Consider the following 18,931-nt stretch of genomic DNA (forward strand, 5'->3'; position numbering starts at 1 on the left):
AGGAGCGCAACAAAGATGACGGCATAGTCTACAAGTGTGCGCTCCTACGCACATGGTCGTGTTCTTCCTTCGCGTCAACGAGAAGATAACAGAAGTGCCTTCGTAATACCAGAGCGAATTGTGTCGGACCAAAGCACTTCGCATTTGGTGGAGCTGAATTTGAATCTTAATGATAGCATTTTGCACGCCTGCAACGGCAAAAAAAAGCTTCAAATCGCTCTTGAGAACACTCAGTCAAGCTACCAAAAACGCAGCAGAATAAGACGCGACAAACGAAAGATGCACACTATAAACGCACTATCTCCATCAAGACATTTTAGAGCGGTAAGAAAAAAAAAGAGATGCAGATCGCTTTGAAACGTGGATGCGACCGAAAAAAAGTTTCATTTTAACGCGAGGGCTATGATGATGAAAAAAGAAACACGAAGGCAGCGTATTACTTCTTCTTTTTGCGCTTTGCCATTTCCTTCTCCAGCTTTGCAATCTCCGCGGGCTTCTTGTGCTGCTCAAGACAGCGAATTACTTGCGATACCACGCTGTCTTTCACGGAGGAACCATGAACTTTCAGCATGTCCTGGAACACGCGCAAGGTTGTCTGCCAATCGTGTGCGCTGACCGTACTGATGACGAGTGAGAACATGGCGATGGGGGGCTTGGAGATTACCTGCCGCATCTCGTCGTACGCTGCAGTAGACTCCTTCCACAAACCGTGCTTGCCTAAAAGGGCAAAGTAGACTAGATAGGTGTTGTTGTCTCTGCAAGCTTGAGGTGTCTTGTCGAAGAACCGCAACGCCTCTTCCCACGAGGCTGACTTGCCCAAGCTGCTGAGTACCGTGTTCACTGTTGTAGCATTCGCGTTGATACGGCGAGTGCTCATGAGCGCGTACACCTGTTTCACCGTCTCCGGACGCTCTACTGCGGCGCTCAACGCGCAGTTGTACACCAGCGTCACAGCGGATGCGTCCGCCTTGATAGATGCAGGCAGACTAACCACCGTCTCCAGTGCCTTCGACCACTGCCGCTCCTTCGCGTAGAGTAGCATCCTCTCCGTGAGCCCGGAAAGGTCGACTGCGACGGCCGCCGCGCGCTCGTCCACCTTACCAGGGGCAGTGGCTGTCACGCCACCGGCGATGTGGGCAGCCCCGATGTCATCCGCACGGAGCTCGCTAAGAGGAGGTCGGCCCACCTTCAGCAGCGCCTCGTTCACGAATGCGACGGCCTTTGGCAACAGGTCCACCATCGACACCGATTCGTTTGTCTTGTCAGCCATTTCGACGATGTCGTCTAACAGGCCATGCTGATATAGTACAGGGAGGAGCTTACGCAGGCCGAAACCACGGCTCACCGCAGGGACTGACAACACCACCGCCTTTGCCTGTCGCAGCACTTCCTCCGTCGGATGCAGCGCTGCTACTTTCGTCGCTACGAGAACGTGAGTCGGACGAATACCAATCTTTGCGACCTGTCGGTCGATCTCCTTGAACACTTCGGCTGGATTCTCGTCCTCCAGTTTCTTCACCGCGACCGCACCTAGAACAACCGGGTCCTCCGGGTTAAGCCCCCGTGCAGCCATCTCAGCCAGCAAAATATCCGTTTGGTCCTTGCTCGAGCGCACGATGAGCTCCGCGTACACGATTTCATCAACGTCCGAAGACGCCGCAATTTGCTTCAGCAGTGTGCGACGGTAGACACCGGCTTCGGTGCGCGCGATGAGAAGCTTCGCCGTTTTGCCCATTCGTCCCTGCTCTGCAAGACTCTGCGCCGCATACGCCACCACCTCTTTCCGGGGCCCTTCCTCGAGCCCACGGCACATTCGCAGCATCGCCAAGTCCACGATATCACTTCCACTGCGGAAGTTACTGCGGCTCTGCTTGGCGAAGGCAAGCGCCTCCTGCCACCGCCCGTCCAGCAAAAGCACCCGTACAGCTTTGACAATGAAAAAGGTGTCTAGGCCATTTTTTTCCGCAGGCGTTAATGCATCGTAGGCCGCTAGAAAGTCAGACCCGCTCGCAACTGCCAGAATCGCTTTCCGCTTCAATGAGTCCGCCACCTTCGCTTTTGCCACCATCTCGAGAAAAATCCCTTTGAGCCGCGTCTGCTCCGCCGCGTTGACTTCTCTAATGTGGTAAGCAACACTCGAAATGCCTGCTGGCAGCAAAGCAGCTGTCTTTGCTCCCGCGTCTATCATTTTCTGAAAAAAAGCGAAGGCGGTGTCTACGGACTTCGCGTAGTAGACTTCGCGCAGCAGCTTCCCTCCAGGCGTGAGCTCCGCCTCGAACGCATCCGTGCCAGTCCTCCGCTCCACCCATATTTTCCCCAGCGTCTGGTGCTCCTTTTCCCGAACCATGGCGAGGCGAAGCTGCTCCTCTTCGTCTTGCTTTCTCTGTAAGCGCTCCATCTCCTTCTCGCGCTGCTGCTCCCACGCATCCACGGAGAACGAAGGAGGTGACGTCGTCAAGGTGGAGGATGCCTGATCTTCGGGGGAGCGCAACGTGTCTGTCGTGAGCGCTTCAGAAACAAGGGGAACGCTGACCACGGGTCTTGCGCGCTTCACCGGTCGCGCGCGCTTCACCGGCGTCTCTGTCCCTGTTGGCTTTGCAGTGATAATGGGCTGGACAATAGCTGCCGGAGCCGGTTGCGTGATCGCTGGCTGACAAACCTCAAAAAGAGGCTTATCCTCCACAATGAGCACCTCCTCCAGATGCGGTGCAGCTTCTACCTCGCTCTTGGGCGTTTCCACCGCCGGAGATCGCAGACTTGAAACTCGAGTGGTAGCATCTGCTTCCGGTGAGCGTGTCGCGGTGAAGAACGAAAGCGATGGCGTTAACGGGCGAACATGTGTTTTCGCGTTGTCCGCTTTCGTTTCTGAGGGAAGCACGTGCTTCACTGCCGTCACAGTCGCCTTGGGTGGTATAGGAGGAATGTCGATAAGTGGGACTTTCTTTGCGATGGTGCGCTCCAGTGACACGTTTGGGCGCGGCGGCGGGTAAGGCACCGGAGTTCGCTGAGCAGCCAAAAACTCAGCCACTTTGTACGACACGCCGCCGAGCGACCCTCCACGCTTTTTGCTCTGCGATTGAATCTTTTTGAGCTGATGTGCATACTGTTTGGTGCTTTGCTCCAACGGCTGCACAGCGCCGACACGCTGCGCAGAGTCGAAAAGCACCTTCGCTGCAGCTGCGAAACCCGAGGCGGTGCCTTTCCGCGAAAGTGGCATCTGCTCGACCTTCGCAAAGATATGAGAGAAAAAAAGAGTTCCAAAACAACAAGAAGAATGAAAATAAGAAAAATCATGGCTTTTGAAATGGTGGCTTGACAAGAAAGAAGCTACCGCACTTTAAACAGCGAAGTGCTTTGCGTTCCGGAGTTGAACGCTGGGCAAATGACAAACGTCAGCCGGATGCACCATTTTTGTAGAGATTCCAAGGAGAAGATGAGCTTCCAAATCCCAGGAAAAAAAGTTGCTTGGAAAAATTCGTGAATAATCGTAACAGGTTAAGCGTGTGCCTCTTGCCGCGTTCATATTCTCTTGGTACAGTTGCTTTGCTTTATTTGCTTTCGAGTCATTCTTCTTCTTCTTCTTTTTTAGCGCAGATGTGCGGATCTATGCGTACTTGCTTCTATGAGTACGAATCAGCGAGGAAAGAAAAGCAGAAAAAGGAAGCAACCAATCGACTATATGAAACGGCTCTTCGCATGCGCTTCATCTTAAAGGTGGAGGGCTGCCCCATAAGTTGCCCCGAATGTGTCGTGCAATCTACAAGCATCAACAACCATCTGATAAGGCTGCAAAAGGGAAACGTACACATCCTCAGTAGACTCAAGCAGCCCGTCCGCAGAATGAACGGGAATTCTATCCTCGCCCATGGACACGTCTATCAACGACACCTGGCGAAGCAGCTCGATCTCTGCAAGAAACGCAACTCGGGTGATGGCCGTGGTCACCCCCATGCACTTTCGCTGGGCTTGCTGGGTGATCAACAGCACCTGCTCTACCGCCAAGCGGCAATCCACCTCTCTTCTTTTGAAAAGCTCTTCTGTTTCTTTCCCCAACACCGCAACTGTGATAAATAGCACGGGCTTCCGCAGCGTTGTAATAAATTCGACAAACCTGTCATGGAAGATTTGACGCACTACCGCGTGGATTTCGCGCAGCGAAACAATGCCGTCAACGGAACTCAGGTCCACAGCGTCGTCCTGGATTTTCATAAGGACACTGCAGATCGCCGCCGACGCGGACTGCAGAAGCCTGCGAACATCACCGTAATGCGAGGCTGTTTGCGTGCACAGCTGATTCAGTGCTTGATCAGCAAACAGCTTCGGCACGATCCCGCCCACTCGATGCAGCAAGATTTGCCGTAGTTCGTGCATCCCATAGGACGAGAAGACGAGTTGATTCACCACACCGAGACGGCTTTTCGTTTTCGCATCTAATTGCAAGTCCATGCTGTTGGAGATAGTGATCAGCTTGCAATTTGCGTACGGCAAGGTCAGCCAATCCACCACTTTGAACAGGCCCTTGGCATGCTTTTCAAGAATCTTGTCGACTTCGTCGATGATGATGACACAGAGAGACAGCGGTTTGTTGCCCCAGCCGTGACGGAAATGCTTCTCAATATTCGATGCACACTGCGCAGCAGGACACTGCTCCACCGTGCCGAGGCGCGCTTTGGTGAGGTGATGGTTCAGAGTGTAGTAAATGTCAGAGCTTTTCTGAACCACAAATCCATTCAAGAACACGGCTGTGGGCTTAGTGCCGTGCTTTGCTGCCAACTGTGCCAACACATAGTTCACGGTTGCCGTTTTGCCTGTTCCTGGCATTCCGAAGATTTGCATTGTGTGATGCTTACCATCCTCCAAGAAATTCTGTATTGCCTTCGCGTGAGCCTCCCTGCAAACAAGATCCTTAGTTGAAATGCTGCTCGACACGCTTAAAGCCTGGGCTCCTTTTCTTAAGGCAGCGACAGCGGCTTCCTGTTGATCAGCTTGGCGCTCACGCTTCATTGCCTCTCTTAAATCGACTATCAACGTCAACGAACAAGGAACGAAAGAAAGAGAGACGGAAAAAAAAAACTTTGCACATGAAGATTTGAATAAGATGGTTCCCTGGGCATAAATACAGAGACCTCTATCGCTGGCGGTACGAAATTCCTCCAACACACGAAGAACTGCTACGGCAATCCAACCTATCCCCCATACAGTCGAAGAGCCACAACTACCTTTCAACTCATAGCGCCAGCGCATTCCTTTGTTTCTTTTCCTGTGGATCATGTATGTGTTTTGGCGACTGCAAAACAAAAATTGACTTCTCCTCTGAAGCCAAAACACCGCTGTTTAACTTGTTAAAACAAACTCGCACCTACATAAATACGTATGATAACATGAGCTAATTGTTCCTAAGCTATTGAGCATTAAAAGACAAAAAAAAGGCAAAAGAAGAAAAAGAATGTACACCTCCGCTGCGAAGAATAGATAAACGTTTCGACCATTGCAGAGGAACGAGAAAACCTCACACTCGATTGTTGTATGCGGATGTTTTGAATGCGTTCGTGTAGCGACTAACCAGTTCAAACGCCAAAGAGCGCGTGCGCAAGAGACTTCTTCTTCAGCTGCTTATCAGCAGTCACAAGCTGAATTTTACCGTCGCGCACAAAATACAGTTCCCTCCACATCGGAAGAATGCCCACGTGAGAAAAACCGCTGTTGCCATACTCACCCATTCCTCTGTCCCACTGGAACTTCCGCTGATACGTCCCTTCGTCAATTTTTTCAATCGGAACAGGATCTAAATAACCTTTCTTGACAAAGTGGGACTCGTCAACTAGAAGGTCGTGAATGCGCTGTCCGTGATGCATCCCACCCCACGGACATCCCATAGAGGCGCCAGGTGCCAGCAGAGCATAGGCATCCTCGCCCTTGCCTCCCCTGCGTAGCCGCAGAAACTCTTCCACCACCTCCATGTCGATACAATAAATAGTTTTGAAAGCAATGTGTGTTTACACTACCTGACTAACACCGTAGCCGCTACTAATAAAAGTAGAAAAAAAAAGCAGCCACTGTGCCTACAGTACTGATCTATGGTAGTTGAAGACTGTTTTATTCTTTGTGTGTGTGTGTGTGTAAAGTACTCTAGCAAGCAGCCGTAAAACGCTACTCCTCGACAAAAGTATCCTGTGACGAGATGTCAGTGAATGCGTAACACTGAAACTCACTTATCATTGAGGAAGTATAGAAGTAGAAGGAAACGAACAAACACAAAAGCCCGCAACAAACGGATGTGAGTGCATGTTTTGGTTCAGTTATTATTTTTTTTTAAGGAGAAAACAAGGAGATACATCAAAACCAGAGAGAAATAAAAGTGTTACAACGATATATCGAAGCGCACAGTTTCGGTCATCAGCACGGAAATGATGCTACAAATTCCCTGAAAGGTCAGTTTCTGTGTTCGGTAGAAAGCAACTTTTCCCTCTCTCCACCCTGTGGAAAAAGCGAAAATGTAGCATTACCAGCAATAATAGTACTCAACTCTAAAAGAGATCCAGCGACGGATGTCTTTATATCATTTCAGCGCAACGTTATTATAATTCTGCTAAAATAATTCTTGCTTTTGTGTTGCAATAAGTAGAATCAAAATAGGTTGTTATAACGTGAATAGCACTGCCTCTTTCTGCAATGTATTTAGAATTAGCAAGAGGGGAAAAAAATACCAAACATGCACACACAAAAAGGCAGAAATGTCACCTTAATAAAAGAAAGCCAATAGCCCTATTCCCTACCAATGGTTTTTCTTTTCAAACGCATGCCTTGGAGAAACATCTTGATATTCAAGCGCCACTGAACGATGAAAAGCATCTCTCTCCTGCGCCTTCGTCTCCGCAGCAATTCTCGCTTGCTCCGCTAGTTTCACCGGATACGTTGGGTCAAACGCCATTCGAATCGATTCAGCCACATCGTCTTCGGGCTCGTCCGTTTGCTCCTGCAGCATCTGAACAAAGCGACTTTTGTAATTGCCCCAGTCGCCACCCATAAGGCGGACATGGTTTTTCAATGCCTTTTGACGCTCCAGACCCATTTGCTTTGTCCGCCATCTCTCCATATTGGGAGGTTTCGCTCCCGGAATGCCATGGATAAACCCGTAATGACTAATAGACTCCACTTTGTGCAAAACCCACAGCTCAGAACGCAGTTTGCGTTTCAAATCAGGCTTGCATTCGATGACGGGATCAAGAAACTTCGTGCGGATGTTGCCCGAAAAACGAGCTGGTGTGTCGTAGTAGTCCAACACAACAAAGCGTCGGTTAATTTTGATCTCGTATTCCACAGGATGCGGCGCCGCTGGGAACAGAAGCGAGTGAATATTCGTACAGCAGACGGCAATGATTCCGTTCTCCGTCATGTGCGGTGCGACGCTCTCGAAAAATTCTTCCAGTTTGCCAGCAAGCCCCTGCGCTGTTGGTGCAAATTGGTCGCTCTCGCCGGCAAAAAGAGATGAAACAATTTCTTCATCGGGATAATACGCAATCAAGTCGTATTTGCCTTTCCGCTTGTCTTCCGTCGCATCTTCGCCAACCGGCGGCAGCAGCTCCGCAACTTGGAAGCTCACGCCTCTCATTTGCGGATAGCGGGCGGCGTCCTTGCGACTTGCCGCAACAAATCTGGGTCGTGAGTCGAGGCCGCGCACCATCGGCACGTTGCACGCTCTTATCGCAAACGCCGTTACCCCAGAGCCAGAGTTGGGAACCAGCGCCTTGTTTACCATAAGCGGCCCCTTGAAATTCAGAAGCCAGTTTTTAAGCAGCAGTATAGGTTCCAAAGAAAAATTGGTAGGAGTAACAGCACCGTAAGGTGGATGCAAACGAACAGATTTGGACAACGCAGGCTTCACAACGACACCCTGTTCAAAAGCAGAAAAGCTGCGAATAAGCTGCATATACTCACTATAGAGCAAATGCGTGTGCTCCGAAAGTGGAAAGTACTCTTCTGCAAAGGCTTGGAATCGTTTCCAAAGCACTTGCGACCATTTGTAATTATCGAAATACAAATTTTGAATGCCGAAACTCTGATTCAGCTCGGGGTCGTTGAAGTCATCGAGCGTCCAAAAATCGCGTCTAATAAGCAGCCTGCTTAACAGTTCCTTCTCCCTCGAATGCAAAGTAAGGACATCTTGTGCTGAAACGACAGGGTACTCTGATCTGCAGAGCGCTCGAACGCCGATGCTTGTCCTGTGAATGCACTCAATTCGATTCAGTGGAGCTACAAAGTATCCTCGTTTCAGTAACGCGTATAATGAGTCAGTAGATTCCGTGCCGTCAATCGGTACGTACCCAAGAGGGTATCGCACCGGGTCGACAGTCGCTTCAGGACGCAGTGTCAGCGTTCTAGCTAGAATTGGCTGGAGACCGCGTTTTGCAAACGAGCGCATATTAGCATTTTACTTCAGTCAGTAAAAAGCGATCGAGCAGTGGTTAGAGTACGTGCAGTCAATTATTTTGTCACGATGTCAATAGGGAGACGACGAGAAACAAAGCTGAATCAACACAGATGGTTTGTAAAAGCAGGTGAGAAAGAACGAGTAAACAGTTGGGCACATTGCAGCGATGAAAAGCAAACGCAGAAGCGATATCCCCTACGCGCAATTCATACTGCCGAGAAGACGAGCGCCATACAAACTCCAGACCAACATCACTTTTGAGTTTCACGTCGTGTATGCTCAACGATAGCGAACATCCTTTTAGTTCAGGTTCCAAAGTTTAGTTCCCTTCATTATTATTCCAGACTTAATCGACGGTTTCAAAAAAAAAAGAAAAGCAATTATTATCATGCAAGGATCACTTTCTCGCAGAACACGTTTTTTAGTGCGGATATTACTAGTAAAACCCTCTCGTGTTTCGTATCAATGAGCGCTTGGCGCCTTAGAGCAAACAAGAAGACAGGAAAACGGAAGAAACAAGTCCTCCAAGAGCAGAGAAAGACACTTAAAAAGTTGCAGCGCTTTCTGTGGTCCCCAACCTCGCTACTCGCGTTTTTGTCATTTTGGCAGACGCCGAAGCTCGTCCTCCAGAAGTTTTCCTCCCGTCAGCGCCTATCGCTGCAAAACAGTTTCAACTGCTTCAATGCGACGAGGACCAGTACGGCCTGATTAATAGAGAGAGCGGGGAATAGCAGGGGGGGAGGGGGGAGGGAAGAAAGAGGAAGAAAATACCGAACGCTCGCCGCCCATAACGGCGTTTTCCTGCGAAGGTATTTCGACTCTACACGCCTGCAGCACACCGCGGTGAGAGAACCAAAACAGTTTTCCTATTTGCCAGACCAAATCCACTATGCCACTGTTGAATGTGTGGTTCCCTTGTAGTTTTCCATTGAGTGAGCTCCAAAAACGTATAGTTGTTATTATTTTGCGCTTGGCAGTGTTGTCACACACAGCAGATTGGTAACTGCGGACAGTATGTAATGTATTCCTGCCTCAAATTAACACTTGTGCAATAAAGTTCCTACTTCAGCAGTTAAAAAACAACAACAGAGCACTAGTTCGTACAAACGCTCGGAAGCAAATGCGGTCAACAGTCGTGATTTGCTTCATTTTTGTGTCATTGATTTGTTTACTTTTTTCATCTTTTGCATGGATTTCAGGGTTTTCTTGGTGAGAGCTTTGCGCTTAACGTTACTCAACACATACAAATTGAAAGGAATCATGAGTACACTCTGCACCTCTTTCCACACAGCAAGAATGACAAAGGGAAAGCGCTACGCTGATGCCAAAGGCAGCCGCTGTGCCAGAAGAAGGTACTGGGCCACAACATCTGCTCCGTCTCTCGCAGCTCAATTTGCTGCACCACTCGCCCCGTGATGGTGTAAAGTTCATTTCGTGCGAGATCTACGAGGAGGTGCGCCGCGTGCTGAAGACTCACATAGCCGACGTCGTTAACGTGTCCCACAAACGGGACCACATCCTGTACAGCTGCGGGTGAAGTTGTCTCGACTGAGAAAACGGCACGAAAAGTACACTTTTCTTTTTTGAAATTTACTCACTGCACATAATAGGTTTTTTTTTTTCGGTGTCTTCATATTAATTGTTTTCTACTTTCGGTTCTGACGACATCGCCAAGTAGAGCGAAAAGAAACCAGTCGTTTTTTTCTAATTGTTTTTGCTTTCCCAATTCACAATGGTAACTCGGCCGGCTTAAAAATAGCGTCAGTTTTGTCATTTGTGTTCGCAAAGGTGTTTTGCCTACGCGACAGTAAACTGTCATTCTTTATTAATTTCTTCTCGTCTTTCTTTTTTTTTCTGTTGTCTCTTATATTCTTTTTCTTTCCCATCTGCTTCTTTGTGTCTTTTAACACAAATCGTACAACTGCTTCGAAGGAGTCTTAGGAATGCAAGGTATCCGTTCGATAGACTCCATTGGATGCATTGTTTTTTTTTTCTCGGAGCTCACGAATGGAAGGACCTAGCCTGAGAATTATTTATCCTATCTCTTTTTCTCCTTTCCTCTCTTTCTTTTCTCTTTCATTATCAGCTGCTAGAATTTCGCAGTTCATAGTTTTTTCCCCATTCACCCAACCCTGAACTCCCCGCCCACCTAGCGGGAAAGCGGAAGGCAGGCTACCCACTTCGTAAAATCTGTTAAATAAATTGTTTTGTGTTGGAATTTGGATATATTTATTTGCTGATAATTACAGTGTTTTGTATGTACTGAGAACGACACTTTTATGTTTATGGTGAGGCATAGGTCTGTGCCCTTTCTGGTAGGTGATGGTCTGTAAGGCGTAGGTTATTCTTCCTGCAGTGCTCCTTAAGTCAATTTCTGCCATACCTCTGTATGATTGATCTTATATTAATTACTGCGTTGTTTCGAGTAAACAGCACGTTGTCTATTTTTTATATAGTGAAAACTATTCAACACAGTATAAGATTCTTTCCGAGGCACACCAGTTTGATCAGTGTTGCATCCTTCTGTTATGCATTTATTTACTATTTTAAAAAATTATGTTCGTTTATTTCATTTCGCATTAGCCAAATGCCCATTGCTTTTGTTCAGGTGGGTATTCTGTTTCGAAATTGCGTGAGTGCCACTATTCAATAAAAGAAATATTGGCGTGCATAAGCCGCGGATCTCCAAATGAGACATTATCGAACGCAAATTAGTGCATATATATATTCCTCCGGAATGGAAAAGTGTTCGTTGTCCTTGGGTTCAACAAATCTAACTACTTTTCGTAAATTACGACGACGTGGCTACGAGGCTCCAACCTTTTGAAGGTTGCGAGTTTCTTTCCATGTGTACCCCACACGGGGACGGACGAAACCGTACGGCAGATGAGGCTGAAAATGAGAACTTTCGCGTTATATACAATCGTTTTTTTTTAAATATTATTTATACCTTAAATACTCATTTTCAGCTGCTTAACGTGAAGGAAGCTAGTTGCGGTTGCAGTATCCAACAGTGGCGCTGCCGTTTGACAACGTGCGCTCTGTGGTTAAACCGTGTCTCTAGGTGACAACTTCACAAAATTTCGCGTGGCCCTAAAAGATGCAGAGAGACGGTGACGCAACGCATGCAGCTTGCAAACAGGATTTTCTTTCGACAGCCTGTCGCCCATCCAAATCCACGCTTCCTCCGTAAACTCTTCTTTTATCGGAATAACAACACGGTATTCCTTGTTAGTGTTTCCGAAGGACACGTTTATTTCCTATTTCTTTGAGCTTACACAACCCGCGCTAAAAGAAAAAAAAACTGCATATACAGCATCAAGTTTTTTTCTTTCCTTTCACATTGATCATAAAAAGGTCTGTACCTGTCAATTCATTACATACGAACAGCATCTGCAAATACAGAACAATGGCAGACATCAACCCCTACCTGTGGATTGTGGTCGTCGGCGCCTTCGTGTCGTTTCTCACCGGCGCCGGCGTCGGGATGAACGACTTGGCGAACGCTTTCGGCACCACCTACGGCGCCAGGATTCTCACCTTCTCTCAGATTGTTATTCTCGCCTCAATTTGCGAGTTTGCTGGCTCCGTCTCGCTTGGCGGCGAGGTGACCTCCACGATTTCGGGCGGCATCGCTAATCCCGGCGACTTTAAGGGCAAGCCTTACGTTTTCATGTACGGCATGCTCTGCGCGTGTGGGGCGGCCTTCTGCTGGCTTGCCGTCGCCACCTGGCTGCGCCTCCCCGTGTCGTCGACGCACAGCATCTGCGGTGGTGTGCTCGGCTTTGCGCTCGTCTTCGGTGGTGGAGACGCGGTAAACTGGGCCGCGAGGAAGGACGACTTCCCGTTTGTCAGCGGTGTTGCGCCGATTATTGCGTCGTGGTTCATTTCGCCTCTGCTCACTGGTGCGGTGTCTGCTCTCGTGTACGGCACCGTACGCTTCTTTGTGCTCCGCCCTGCGAATGCGGCGAAGCGTGCCATGTATACCCTGCCCATCATTGTCGCCGTCGCGTTTTTCCTGGAGTCCTTCTTCGTCCTCTACAAAGGTGCGTCAAAGCGTCTCCACTGGTCGGTCGACAAGGCCGCCTGCGTCGCCGCGTGCATCGGTGGCTGCGCGGGTCTGATCTCCTGTGCCTTCATTCCTCTCTTGAAGCGCCTGGTGGCACGTGACGAGGCACGCGCGCTTGCGGCGGCATCAGAGCAGCCGAACGGCGCTGAGAACAACATTGAGGATGGACTTAAGCGCGAGCCGACTGCGTTGGAGGAGGCTCCCAAGCCGAAGGAGGTGACGGGCGATGTCGTGACCGAGTCGGAGTCCTCGGACGCGGAGGCGCCGCAGGAGAACCGCATCACCGGTGCGAGCGGGCTCGAGGTGCAGGTGTACGACTCGCGCGCCGAGCGTGTGTTTCGCTACTTGCAGGTCTTCACCGCCATCTGCGCCTCGTTTGCACACGGCGCCAGTGATGTCAGTAACGCGGTGGGCCCGCTTGCCGCCATCTACCAGGTGTACCAGAGCAGCGACGTTTCGAAGAACACCTCTGTGCCGATTTGGGTGTTGTGCCTCGGTGGTGCGGGCATCGTGGTGGGCCTGGCCACGTTTGGCATGCGCCTGATGCGCCTGCTGGGTGAGGACCTCACCGTCATCACACCGAGCCGCGGCTTCTCGGCGGAGCTGTCGGCGGCGTTGGTGGTGTCGTTTGCCTCTGGCTACGGCATTCCCGTCTCCTCCACACACTGCATCACCGGTGGTGTTGTCGGAATCAGCGTGGTGGACGTGAGCTTCCTCAACATCCGTTGGATGATGGTGCTGAAGATGTACGCTGGGTGGGTGTTCACGCTGGTCATCACCGCCATCATCTCTGCCACCTTCTTCACTCAGGGTATCAACGCACCGTCTCTGTAGCGGTCAGCGGGCGCACGACAAGGTCCATTACGTGGCTCGTTAAATAAACATTTTTGTCTTCTCCCCTCTCCCCTTTCTCTTCTTCCATTGTTTCGTTCTCGCACCATGTGTAAATGGTGAGAACTGTTTTTCTTTCTTTTCCACAGTCTGACTCTGCAAGCAGTTTTATGATGCGTCTTCTCCGCCTTTTTTTTTCTTTAACCAGCTCAAGTTGCGCAGTGACGCTTATAAGGCTACTCACAGAAAGTACAAGAAGTGGAAGTTAGGATGAGGCAATCGCTACAGAGAGTTACTGATCCCAATAGCATTCTGTTTCGCCGCAGCTATGGGAGTTGCTTCAGTCTCTCAATTGCGGCTGCCTTTTTTTTTAAAAAACCAATTCGCTCGTTCTCTCTCCATATGTTTTGTTGACTACATTGGCAACTCTACCCTTCGAAAGCGGTAAAGTGGTAATGAGAGAGCTTCGGAGGTAAAAGTGCGTTGAGTAGCACGTCATTGTAATTCTAACTGTTTATTTTTTTTCCTACTGTACGACGAGTTCAGGTAAAATGATGTATTGATAATAAGCATTGTTATCTACTACCCTTGTTTTGAATAACTATCGACTTTTTTTTTGTTTAAAGTGTTTAGTGTGCCTCATGCGTTTTTTTTTGTGTTTGCTGTCATTCGCAGAGCAAATCGTATTGTTGCGGCATCATCACTGCGAAAAATAACTTATAAAGGTTTAGCGTTTGTGTCGCCAGACTCAAGCCTTGCTATACACTATTTGGAAAAAGAAAAAGGATTTTTAAAAATAGAAGGCCTTTGAATATTGTAGCTATTTTCGTTAAATTACAGTTGTTGAAGGAGCGAGATGAGATTTAACAAGCAGTCCCTTTTCTACACTTGCCGTGCATTGTTTTCTTTCTCTTTTCTTAGCACCTCTCAACAACTGTCTTTATTACTAATACTCTTTCTTTCGTAATACAAAGTGAGTTTCTCTGTAGAAAGATGGAAATGTTTTTTTTTCTCTCTCTTCCCCACAACTGCGCAACTTTGACTGCTTCCGTCAGCTTCTGCGTCACCTCACTGCCTCCGCAAGTAACGATTGCAATCAAGAAAAGGGTATCTTGCAACACGCGCAGCGAAAGTTTTTTTTATCGTACTCATCACCGTCTTTTCTCTTCCTCTGTACCGTTCTTCGTCCACTTCTCTCATTTATTGTGGGGTCACCGTAAAGTTAACAAGACAAAGACAAAGCACTCTCCACCTTGGTCTTTCAACGGCTCTCAAAACAGCTCTTTTTTCCCTTTCTTTTTCTTTCATTCCCTTTGTACGCCATGACAACTGAGACTGCTGTTGGCAACATCGTGGGCGGCGATGAGGTTGCCATGCCGACTTTGGCTCGCCAGCTGGAAATCGATGAGCCCGGCTATGTCCACCCTGACTCCGCAGCGCTCTTCTCCGTCGTCCCGTGCGCAAGGGCGATCCCCATCCTCGGCAACGCAATGGAGCCTTTCGGGCCCAAGTGCGTGACGTCGCTGGGCATCGTCTATATGCTCGGTAAGGGCATTGGCTACACGTTGCTGACGACTTCCCAGTACGCAATGTTCATGAAGAAGTACGGTGTCACGCCGGAGGTGTACCAGCGCATGTATGGCATCAGCTCCATGGGCTTCTCCATCAAGCCGCTCACCGCTGTCCTCAGCGACACCTTTTCCTTCCTTGGCTACACGAAGCGGTGGTACATGGCGCTCTCGTGCATCGCCGGAGCCGTGTGCACTGTGGTGTACGGCGTGTTGCCATTTAAAGAGTCGAGCGCCGGGATCGCAGGTGCGATGATCTTTCTATCATCCTTTTGCGTTGCAAACATCGACGTACTGTCGGAAGGCCACTACAGCCGCCTGATCAAACGCCAACCTGCCCCTGGTGCCGATCTCATTTCGTGGATCTGGGCTCTGATCATGGTGGGTCAGATTATCGCCCCAGCCATCCAGGGACCGCTGTCAGACTCTGGTCGCCCCACCATCGGCGTCTTTCTCTCTGCCGCTTTGCAGGCGGTGTGTGTGTTGTTCTTTCTCTTCAACTGGTACGGTGAGAAGAAGAACGTCGTGGAGCGCCGCGAGGATCACATGTTTCTGTTGAAACAGGAGGCACTGAGGCAGCAGGAGATGAGCTCGGAGTCCGTCAAGGACGGCATGGTCGTCTACGGCAACGCACCGGACAGCGAGAAGGTTCTGCCACCATTTAACAGTGCATTCAGTTTTCAGGAAGACGGCCCGAACGAGCTGGTGCAGTTTGGTGAGCTACATAACGAGGCAGAGGAGGTGGAGGAGGCGATGGACGTTGACTTCGAGGTGCCGACGTGCATGTGCGGCATTTTTGGCGTGAATAAAGAAGTCATCTTACGCAACGCCTCCGTCGCAGTCTACGGTGTCGTCCTCACTGCGGGTGTCATCGTCTTGACCATTCTCGACATCGTCGGGACGACCTATCAGCTGCTGTACGGCTGCGTGGTGATCTCCGTTGTGCTGTGCGTGGCCGGCTTCATCTGCATCCCGGTGACGATCATGAAGGCGAACTTCTTCGGGTGGTGCCAGCTCGTGTCCTACTTCGTTATCACCGGTGCGACAGACAACTTTTACATGGCAGACGCAGACTGTCTTCCTGATGGCCCCCACTTCTCGCAGACGTTCTACAACACCGTCGGCGCGGTCATCGGCAACGTTGCCGGTCTCTTCGGTGTGTACATGTTCTCGCGCGTCTTCTCGAAGCAGAGCTACCGTGTAACGTTGATTATCACCACGCTGGTCCAGGTCTTTGCAAGCGTGTTTGACATCGTCATCGTCGAGCGCTGGAATCTGTATATCGGCATTCCTGATCACGCGATGTACATCATGGGCGATGCTGTTGTGTACCAGGTGTGCTACATGCTGAACTTCATGCCGCTGAACATGCTGATCTCCCGTCTGTGCCCGAAGGGCTGCGAGAGCACGATGTTTGCCATCCTGGCGAGCTTCAGCAACTTGGGTACGTCGACGTCGTCCACGATTGGCGCGATTTTGATGGAGACGGCGTGGCCGATCCGCTCGAAAGCCCCATGCGACTTCAGCAACTTGCACTGGCTCATCATCACCGGTCACCTCATCACGCCCCTCCTCGCCATCCCGCTGGTGTTTGTCCTGATCCCCGGTGCCCGCATCTGCGACCCCATCGACCCGAAGGAGGTGGAAGCCCTGTCCATCTTTCAGAAGTGGCTGAACAAGTTCAACGCCACGTCCATCACACCCGTTGCAGCAAAGAAATCAGTCGTCTCCTCGGAGGAACAGTCTTAAGAAAAGAAAAGGAAACGAGTGTTTACCTCCAGGTGCGTGTTTTCGCTTCTACGCATCTTGTTTCTTATGAAGGCATGACAAGTCTGAGTGGCAGGCACACAAACCCTGCCAGACTTTACGTGCAATTACCTGGAACCAATTATTGTTACTTCTCTTTTATTTTATTTGAAAGTGTTTTTGTTCTGACAGCAGATGCGACTGTTTATCGAAGCCCAGAAGTTGGTTTACAGAAAAAACAACACTTCACTCCGCTTTCCTAACGGGTGCTTGCTTGCTGCTTTTTAAAGACACTCTGCCCGCTGAACATAAAACACATAGAGAAAATTATTCATTAAGAATATAGAATCAATCAAAACATTTTGTTCTAATTTCATCTAAAAAGTCGGAAAGCGGGGATGCCGCGTACACCTGTAAAAACCCTATGGTTTTTGTTTTAGTAATTGTTTCCCTTTTAAAAACATTTTTTTTTTCGTTGGGCTCGGTAGTTATTTTGTTTTCTGTATTACCTGATGAGTGCTGGTTGCGTGCGTTACTTTGGACACAGCCCTCCACAGTGCTACGAGGGTGTCGCCTTTTTTTGTTTACAAGCCCAAGATAGCGGAACGACGCAAGCGTCCAAATAACACATTCAACAACCACTTTTCTTCGGTGTTCCTTAGCTGAGTTTTTTTTTCTTAGGTGATGATAAAAGCATGTGTGCCAGTACGCTCTGTAGCAGTTCACTTGTAGGTTGCGCACACCAACACTGCGCATTCCCTCCCAAGTAGCTGCTGCGAGAATTCTGGCACATCTCGGTGAAAGTCTCGAGCTCAAACACACTGGCGATCGTGAGGCCTCAGAGAAATTTTTCATTTGTAGCGGTATCAAACCGAAAAGCAAGCAACTGAACAGGCGCGGTTAAACCAAGTTGTAAACGCGTGTGGACTTAGACGTGATGTATCTACGCTGTTCGGTTGTGCCTCTGACCTCTCTTATTCTGGAAACGTTACTTTCTAGCTTTTTTGTTTCTCAATTACCAAACAGTGCGATTTCACATCTTTCTTTTTTTGTAGTTGTTGCACGCGCGAGAAATTGAAAGTTGTGCATTCCAAGAACGTTTGAGAGAAGAAAAAAGGCTACGAAGTGCTTCTTTATTGCAGAGAGCATTCGCGTGGCTAAGATGTTGAACAGTCAAAGAGGAGATGCTCTCACAGCTCCAGTGGCGCGGAATGCTGCGCAACACTGAACTCTAGTGTAGCGACCACCATTTATTAGGTTCTGTTGTTTTCTCCGCAACGAAAGGTGATGGCGCTGTTTTCACTGCAGGGTCGAGGCAATAACGCTTGTTTTCCCTCCTCCTCTCGTTTCGCTATTCACACCTTCTTTCTCGTCTCGCCACATTTCTTTTCTTCTGCTTCTCTGGGTGTATCGTCGCAGACAAAGAAAGAAGCCGCCATCGTTCACACTTTTTCCGTCCATCCTCAAGCTGACCCACGAACAGAAACCACACAGACCACACAGACACCCACACACACAAGTGATGGCACAACTATACGTGAACTACGCAAGCCACGTGGAGGACATTAACGCAGTTTTTTCCTACAGCGCCGCAGATGCCGATGTTGGTGCATCGCTGTCGCGTCTGTGCGGCGACGGTTTGTCGCAAGTGATGAGTTTCATGGACCAGCAGTTCATCACCCGACATCTCCAAACGCTGAGTGCAGTGTGCCCGCGGATGAGACTGGACATGGACGCGCTGACAAACAGAGGTGATGTTGCAGAGAACTGTAGTGGTGTGGTTGTAAGAGACAGCCACTTGGTGTACCAGATCGGATCAATAGAACGCGGTGTAACTCCAGAAAGGCTTGCGGAGTCGCTGTGGTGGGCAGATCGATGCAGATTGCCGCTGAGTGTCACCGTCGGCAATGAGCGCAGAGACGTGCTGGCGTTTCTCACGGATCGTGTGAAGGACCGAGTGGAGGAGCTGCAGATCTATGTCGACACAGTAGCTGCGTTCATGCAAAACTTCGCATTGGCGCGCGACGGCCAGTGGGGCAATTTTCTCTGTGCGCTTTCGATGTTTCCAGACTTAACAAAGCTGTTGATTGCGTACAGTGAAGCTGATGCTGGCGCTCTTGGAACTTTCTACGTGAATCACGCGTTGCAGTGTGCAGCGCAGCTGCCGATCAGCCAGCTATGCATTCAAGGTTTTATGGGTGTGACGCATCTCTCCGCACTGGCGGAATCGCAGCACCTTCAACACCTGACAGCCACCCGTTGTGGAATACAGTCGGTAACAGATTT

The 18,931-nt window shown here is 49.5% G+C and overlaps 7 protein-coding genes across 9 annotated transcripts; 3 read left to right on the plus strand and 4 right to left on the minus strand.

Moving 5' to 3' along the window:
* Window positions 1-436: 436 nt before the first annotated feature.
* Window positions 437-3,227, minus strand: ABB37_01841 (hypothetical protein; the record flags this gene model as incomplete). 2 transcript variants are annotated; one of them, XM_015798499.1, is made up of 1 exon in its annotated part: window positions 437-3,227. In XM_015798499.1, exon 1 carries the CDS (start codon window positions 3,215-3,217, stop codon window positions 437-439), a length of 2,781 nt encoding a protein of 926 aa, XP_015664019.1. In that variant the 5' UTR covers window positions 3,218-3,227. The 2 variants fall into 2 exon arrangements, with proteins under 2 accessions (XP_015664019.1, XP_015664018.1); XM_015798498.1 differs by having other exon boundaries at window positions 437-3,218.
* Window positions 3,228-3,708: 481 nt separating this feature from the next.
* On the minus strand, window positions 3,709-5,022 carry ABB37_01842 (putative origin recognition complex subunit 1 (ORC1) putativecell division cycle 6 (CDC6); the record flags this gene model as incomplete). Of its 2 annotated transcripts, none has more annotated exons than XM_015798501.1 (1): window positions 3,709-5,022. In XM_015798501.1, exon 1 carries the CDS (start codon window positions 5,002-5,004, stop codon window positions 3,709-3,711), a length of 1,296 nt encoding a protein of 431 aa, XP_015664021.1. In that variant the 5' UTR covers window positions 5,005-5,022. The 2 variants fall into 2 exon arrangements, with proteins under 2 accessions (XP_015664021.1, XP_015664020.1); XM_015798500.1 differs by having other exon boundaries at window positions 3,709-5,012.
* Window positions 5,023-5,567: 545 nt separating this feature from the next.
* ABB37_01843 (hypothetical protein) lies at window positions 5,568-6,212 on the minus strand (the record flags this gene model as incomplete). The annotated part of the gene is made up of 1 exon (XM_015798502.1): window positions 5,568-6,212. Exon 1 carries the CDS (start codon window positions 5,958-5,960, stop codon window positions 5,568-5,570), a length of 393 nt encoding a protein of 130 aa, XP_015664022.1. The 5' UTR covers window positions 5,961-6,212.
* A 560-nt stretch (window positions 6,213-6,772) lies between these two features.
* ABB37_01844 (hypothetical protein) lies at window positions 6,773-8,528 on the minus strand (the record flags this gene model as incomplete). The annotated part of the gene is made up of 1 exon (XM_015798503.1): window positions 6,773-8,528. The coding sequence occupies exon 1, from the start codon at window positions 8,420-8,422 to the stop codon at window positions 6,773-6,775; it is 1,650 nt and encodes a 549-aa protein (XP_015664023.1). The 5' UTR covers window positions 8,423-8,528.
* Window positions 8,529-9,619: 1,091 nt separating this feature from the next.
* On the plus strand, window positions 9,620-9,847 carry ABB37_01845 (hypothetical protein; the record flags this gene model as incomplete). Its single annotated transcript, XM_015798504.1, has 1 exon — window positions 9,620-9,847. The coding sequence occupies one exon, from the start codon at window positions 9,620-9,622 to the stop codon at window positions 9,845-9,847; it is 228 nt and encodes a 75-aa protein (XP_015664024.1).
* A 1,817-nt stretch (window positions 9,848-11,664) lies between these two features.
* On the plus strand, window positions 11,665-13,334 carry ABB37_01846 (phosphate-Repressible Phosphate Permease-like protein; the record flags this gene model as incomplete). The annotated part of the gene is made up of 1 exon (XM_015798505.1): window positions 11,665-13,334. The coding sequence occupies exon 1, from the start codon at window positions 11,841-11,843 to the stop codon at window positions 13,332-13,334; it is 1,494 nt and encodes a 497-aa protein (XP_015664025.1). The 5' UTR covers window positions 11,665-11,840.
* Window positions 13,335-14,551: 1,217 nt separating this feature from the next.
* On the plus strand, window positions 14,552-16,648 carry ABB37_01847 (putative pteridin transporter; the record flags this gene model as incomplete). The annotated part of the gene is made up of 1 exon (XM_015798506.1): window positions 14,552-16,648. Exon 1 carries the CDS (start codon window positions 14,654-14,656, stop codon window positions 16,646-16,648), a length of 1,995 nt encoding a protein of 664 aa, XP_015664026.1. The 5' UTR covers window positions 14,552-14,653.
* Between the last annotated feature and the right edge of the window lie 2,283 nt (window positions 16,649-18,931).

Source organism: Leptomonas pyrrhocoris (genome assembly GCF_001293395.1).
Source record: "Leptomonas pyrrhocoris isolate H10 chromosome Unknown, whole genome shotgun sequence".
Lineage (NCBI taxonomy): Eukaryota > Euglenozoa > Kinetoplastea > Trypanosomatida > Trypanosomatidae > Leptomonas > Leptomonas pyrrhocoris.